The sequence below is a fragment of the Nelumbo nucifera genome, chromosome 3, assembly GCF_055504915.1.
Source record: "Nelumbo nucifera cultivar China Antique chromosome 3, China Antique-T2T, whole genome shotgun sequence".
In the NCBI taxonomy this organism is placed as follows: domain Eukaryota; kingdom Viridiplantae; phylum Streptophyta; class Magnoliopsida; order Proteales; family Nelumbonaceae; genus Nelumbo; species Nelumbo nucifera.
In genome coordinates, this window is record NC_142651.1 from 54,324,019 (window position 1) to 54,330,518 (window position 6,500).

The window sequence follows — 6,500 nt, forward strand, 5'->3', positions numbered from 1 at the left end:
CATGTTTTTCTCCTTGGTTCTCGTAAGTGGTTTGCTTTTCATTTTTTCTTAACTTTTTTTTTATTTTTTTATGTTTGAAGCAAATAAACGAACATGTTATACACTATAGTCGGGTGGGTTCGGGGATGAGGTCAGAGCGGGGTGGGAAAATCCCGTTCCCACCCATCCCCGATCCCCAAATTTTCAGGTGTACCCGAACTCTGATCTATAGTAAAAAAACCTAGCCCAACCGCGGTGGGGAAGAGTGGGGCTCACAGAAAAGGGTTAAATTGCCATTTCTAGTCTAGAGTTGTTTGTTACTAACAGATTTGGATTTATATATATTAGGGTCTGGCAAGTTTAGGATAAAATAAGTGGACTGGCTTTGATCCGTCCAATGCAAAACTTGGGTTCTACCGTTCTATCTTCATAGGGAACAAGATTGGGGTGGTACAGATAGGGTATTTAGGTAAAATTCCTTATTTGACATATCTACCGCCCAGTTTAAAGTGAAAGAGGCATGAACCCTGTACTCTGGTCCAAAATGGTTTACTTTTTTAAAGATGTCGACGGGTTGGATTTGGTAAAGGTCCATTAAGGCCCAGTTTAGGAGTATAAATGTAAATATGTAGAGTGTAAAATCTTATATTTTGTATTATTTATTGGGTATATATTTGCATTTGTATTCTTTTCAAATTGAGCCTAAATGAAATAGATTATTCAAATTTTAATTGACTATGACTCATAGGGTCTCAATCAAAAATTAAAATATCGATAAGGCGTATCTTTTCTATATCTAAGGTCATAAAGACTCATGCTCATGGATGTAACAATACACACAGGGTTGGGGGGCGTTTGAAAGTTTGAGATTATAAAAGACATCCCTCAAGGGTGATAAAATCTATACTATTAATAAAAGAGCGAATAGCCCCATTTTTTGGATTTTTCATTAGATATTTTTATCCCTTATCTAAGTAACATATAACGGGCATAAAAAAAGGCATATATGTCATTTATTCTCAATCAAAAAACTATCCACTTATAACAGTTAAGAAACTATCCACTTATAACTGTTCAAAAACTGTCCATGAATTGTAAATAATTTTGTCTTGAGGATAGTGTCACGTGCAAATGCATGTACATGTTTAATAGTAAAAAAAAAACGTAAAAATATCGGTCTTATCAATATACATCAATACCCAATATTTGGTATCTGACTTATTAATTTTTTCAGAAAAGTAACAAGCCTAATGCAGATTTCTGAATTCCACTACAAATTTATAAACATTCAAAATATCAAAAACCTATATTCTATGCACACATACCTGCCCGTAAATTGATATCAATTTCAAGCTGGCACCTACCCCAACTGTACTTTGGGCCTATGAATTCTGACCCTGGGCTGAACAGTCACAAACTCATAACACTGATGAGAAGATGGAATGACCTGGGTAACTCAATCCAGCCCGACCTTAGACCCGGCTAAAGTACCCAAAACTATTCGATATATAGTAGAGAGAGAGAGAGAGAGAGAGGGTCAAATACGGCTTTATGGAATCATCTGCACCATCTCCCAACAGTAGTGAATGTGATTGTGAATGGAATCCATACAATCGCATTGCGGGACGGGGCAGTTGTGTCATTTTCGAACTTATGCCCATGAAAGCATTGAGAGGGGTCTATAAATGGGTCGGGATTGGGCACATGGACATCAACAATTGAGGGTGAGGGCCAAGTAGTTGTAAGAAACTGCTCCAATCGGAAAAGGTCAAATTAATCCTTGATCACTGAGATCAGCAGCTATGGCTGGGGAGGAAGAAGCCCGTGGTGAGTATACCCAGGATGGAACTGTAGATCTCAAAGGGAACCCTGTCATTAGATGCCAGAGAGGTGGTTGGAAAGCTTGCTCCTTTATTGTTGGTACTCTCTCTCTCTCTCTCTCTCTCTCTCTCAATATTTCTTTCAGTAAGACACCCACAAACCCACTAAGATGTTCTCTTTCTGTAATCTGTATCTGCTCTGCCATGAATCTCTCTCTCTCTCTCTCTGTTTGATGGAAGATAGGACACCCACACTCCTTGAAGGTCACCTGGTATTAAAGAAGCCAAACACCCTTCTTGAGTTCTTGTACTGTATGAGCTTCCCTGTTGTTTAAGAAGTATTCTGAGAAATCTGCAGGAAGAATTCATTACAGAATGGTTTCTTGTTACCGTTGGTGAACCTATCCAAAGCCAAATAGTATTACAGTCAAAAATGTTGTCAGTCTCACCAAATCTCCCCTTTATTCTTAAGGGGTATTCTTGGCTCACCAATAATTGACCACTCATCAATAATTATAGTAACAATAATGTTGTTTATTTGGTCATAATTTGGTTTAGTCCTTACATATATTTAGTTAATTAGATTACAATTCTTTGCCAGTAATACTATTAAAAACCATTAAGCCTCAGTTGGTCTTGCAGCATAAATGCATATAAGTGCAAATAGGGCAAGTGTAAATTCTAGTTTATTTTTGCTTCATATTTGACCTTGTCTTATTTGTGTGTGAGAAGTAAATTAGCCCACTTTACAGGAAAGAGAATGGAGGTAGAGAATGTGATTTATTTGTCTGGGGGTGAGGTATAAGAAGTATGATAATGTGGTCGGCATTTTATATGAGAGAGAATTGAGATAGGAAGAAGGTGGTGCAAATTCTGCATCAGTTGTTGGGATACAAAATTTGCACGGGTGCAAATGAGATAAAAAAAAAGTACAAAAGTTATATAAAAAAACAAGTAAATACAAAACTGAACCAAATGCAAAATTTTTGTATCTGATCCAAATTTGCTCTATAAACAAAGAGCCTATAAGTGACCAATGTTTTAATCCCATCAACACAAGCCACTGCTCAAGATTCTTACAGTCAAGAAGTAACTTTCAGCCTTTCAACGCCTTGTAATCCCATCCTCATTTCTCTCTCCACATTCACTTCACCTTGGAATGAGCAGTGTCGTTTACAGCCAGCCATCCGACCCACCCATCTGGCCTCCAGTGTGAACTGGACCGGCAGAATTATAGGTCGGCTTCCGGGCCGACAAATCTCCAACAACCCGTATAGGTCCACTTCTGCTCTTATGAAATGACCTACCAAGCTCCAAGTACCAACTTGGCCCATATCGTTGGCAGCTAGGATTATGCCAATCCGGGGCAGCTACAGTACAGTGAATTTATTCTGACCCGAATCAAACCCCAAAATTCCAAAAACGTGAAAAATACAGTAGACGAGACGAGTGAGAGAACCTCAAATCAAATGGAGTCTTGTAAGTTGTATTCTGGGCTGGCATGAGAGTGAATGGGATGGGGGCATGCAAATACAATGAAGGTATCCTTTCATGGGCCCGGCCCATTTTGTTTCTCTTTAATATTTGAGAATCTGGGCCCAGCCCATTGAAATATCTCTCAGGCTCTCGGTGAAGTCAACACTCAACAGCAACCTTGTTACCTTGTATTTATTATACTGATGGCGTTGCAACATTAGTGCCGGGTTGCCGACTCATTTATTTATTGAATTTTGGGCAGTTTATGAGGTGTTTGAACGTATGGCGTATTACGGTATATCATCGAATCTGATCCTTTATTTGACAAGGAAGCTCCATCAGGGCACAGTCATGTCTGCCAACAATGTCACCAACTGGGTAGGAACGGTCTGGATGACACCGATCTTGGGTGCTTACCTCGCCGATGCACATCTGGGCCGATACTGGACCTTCCTCATCGCATCTGCCATCTATCTCATGGTAATATGCTACTCCATGCTTCACAGTAGAGTTGGGGAAATCCTAACTCCCCAAGTCCCTCTATAATATATAAGTCATTGGCCCAATGACCCTCAAATTGGGGAATTCCGTCCCAAATTTTGGATCCCAATTTACTTATTAATTGAGTATGGAATATAATAAAATATGGTATATAGTACGGAAGACTAAGACCATAACTTATTTAATACTGTATTCAACTTTTCTTCAAAAGTCGAAAAGTTAGATATCTTTTTTGCCCTGCTCTTTTCTTTGTGTTTGGACTTGAACAATACAGAAGGATGGATGCGGTTCGGGTACAGGACATATTGGGCTTAACCCAAACCCGATCCATCCTCTGAATAGAGAGTGGTGCAAGGAGGGGCAGTCGCCAGTCAGCCAGTCACCCGATAAAGGAGGATCTGTTGCCCAGCTTATGTGTCTACAACATCAAACAGAGGGCTGGGCCTAAACTGGCTTGACCCATTACTGCCCTATTCTTGGGCCTACCTGACCCATTACTTTATTAGGCGAGATGAGAATTATTGCAGCAAAAATGCATATCACTTGGTTCTAACAATTTGGTTTTGATGACAGGGAATGAGTCTGCTAACACTAACGGTTTCGATCTCTGCTCTGAAACCACCTCCTTGCCAGCAAATAGATGCTGCAGACTGTAAGAAGGCATCAACAGCACAACTGGCTGCGTTCTTTGGTGGACTGTATATACTGGCATTGGGTACTGGTGGGACAAAACCAAACATCTCAACAATTGGTGCAGACCAATTTGATGATTTCAGCCCAAAGGAGAAGGCCCATAAGCTCTCTTTCTTCAATTGGTGGATGTTTAGCATATTCTTTGGAACTCTGTTTGCCAACACTTTCCTTGTGTACATACAAGACAATGTGGGTTGGACCATTGGTTATGGGCTTCCGACAATTGGGCTTCTGATATCAGTGATCATCTTTATGGTTGGTACACCCTTCTATAGGCACAGGGTGCCCACAGGGAGTCCCTTCACTAGGATGGCAAGGGTCATTGTGGCTGCCATAAGGAAATGGAGGGTACCCCTTCCTAAGGACCCTAAACAGCTCTATGAGCTTGACTCAAGGGAGTATGAAGAGAAAGGAAAATTCAAGATTGAGTCCACAACTTCCTTGAGGTCAGTAGTTGCTTTCTCTCTTGATAACTTGTCAGTTTATTAAGTGTTCTCCTCTTGCTAACCTTGTTTGCCATGCATGCAGGTTCCTTAACAAAGCTTGTGTTAAAACAGACAGTGACACTCCATGGCTGCTCTGTCCAGTAACCCAAGTAGAGGAGACAAAACAAATTCTTCGAATGATCCCAATCTTATTCGCGACATTTGTTCCAAGCACAATGCTAGCTCAGATCAATACCCTTTTTGTCAAGCAAGGAACCACTCTTGACAGAGGTGTAGGGAGCTTCCAAATCCCACCTGCAAGCTTAGTCGGATTTGTAACAATATCCATGCTCATCTGTGTTGTTCTCTACGACCGGTTTTTCGTCAAGATCATGAGGAGGTGGACCAAAAATCCCAGAGGGATCACTCTCCTTCAAAGAATGGGAATTGGCCTTGTTCTTCACATTATAATCATGTCAGTTGCATCTGTTACAGAGAGGAGGAGATTAAGTGTGGCCAAGGATCACGGATTAGTAGAAAATGGAGGGAGAGTTCCTCTAACCATATTCATTTTACTTCCTCAATTTGTGCTCATGGGGACGGCTGATTCTTTCTTGGAGGTAGCAAAGATTGAATTCTTCTATGACCAAGCACCAGAGAGTATGAAGAGCTTGGGGACTTCTTATTCCATGACTAGTCTAGGTATAGGAAACTTCCTTAGCAGTTTTCTTCTCTCCACAGTTTCTCACATCACCAAGAAGCATGGCAACAAGGGGTGGATTCTGAATAACCTGAATGCATCTCGCTTGGACTACTACTACGCGTTCTTCGCAATATTGAACCTCTTAAACTTCATTTTCTTCATTGTGGTGACTAGGTTCTATGTTTATAGAGCAGAGGTCTCCAACTCAATGGGAGTGCTCAAGGAAGATATAGGAATGAAGACATTTAAGGTCACTAACCAGGAGGACTCAGCACGAGCTTAGGTTGATTGGTGGACTTAGTGAGGGGAGAAAGCTTCAACAACAACAACACATCCTTGGATGTTTGCAGCAGCCATGGATGAATTGGCACTAGCTTCGATCATAGTAGATGGTCGCTTGCCCAACTATAATCTAGCATTCTTTGTTCCATTTTCAGGCTCAGTGCATGCTTGGGTTGGATATCTCTTAACAGAGAATTAAGGAAGTGGCCTGCAATTGATTGTAATGGATTGGGTTGTTGAATACATTATCTACCACTGAATTTAATTATGTACCATGCATTAATCCTTCTTCAAAAGGGCTGAATTATATTGAGAGAAAGACTATTTAAACTGCACCCAAGAAGATAGATACATGCTACGTACCATGCTTGAACGTGTTCTAAATGGTGGATGGCTCTACATTCTCCTACCTAAGTGTTACTTTTATAATAACTACCGTCGTTCATTCAATCTCATCAAACACATATTTCTGTACCATGTTCTGAAGTTATTTTCACAAGGACTCATGGACAGTTGAACTTACAATAAATATGCATTAACTGTAATATTGTAGAGTTTTAGAGTTTTCAACAATCTTGTAGAAATTTTGACCGCTGTTAATCAATTTGCTTCAAAAGCAAA

The 6,500-nt window shown here is 40.3% G+C and overlaps 1 protein-coding gene across 1 annotated transcript; it reads left to right on the forward strand.

The window, feature by feature from the left end:
• Window positions 1–1,674: 1,674 nt before the first annotated feature.
• Window positions 1,675–6,219, forward strand: LOC104600943 (protein NRT1/ PTR FAMILY 5.2-like). Its single transcript, XM_010264114.3, has 4 exons — window positions 1,675–1,899; window positions 3,538–3,755; window positions 4,350–4,915; window positions 4,998–6,219. Exons 1-4 carry the CDS (start codon window positions 1,782–1,784, stop codon window positions 5,878–5,880), a joined length of 1,785 nt encoding a protein of 594 aa, XP_010262416.1. The 5' UTR covers window positions 1,675–1,781; the 3' UTR covers window positions 5,881–6,219.
• The last annotated feature ends 281 nt before the right edge of the window (window positions 6,220–6,500 follow it).

Bases quoted from the DNA above. Each gene is read 5' to 3' on its own strand.
- LOC104600943 (XM_010264114.3), top strand. From the start codon at position 1,782: ATGGCTGGGGAGGAAGAAGCCCGTGGTGAGTATACCCAGGATGGAACT. The intron at 1,900-3,537 runs GTACTCTCTCTC...AATTTTGGGCAG, and splicing joins AGCTTGCTCCTTTATTGTTG to TTTATGAGGTGTTTGAACGT. The intron at 3,756-4,349 runs GTAATATGCTAC...TTTTGATGACAG, and splicing joins CATCTGCCATCTATCTCATG to GGAATGAGTCTGCTAACACT.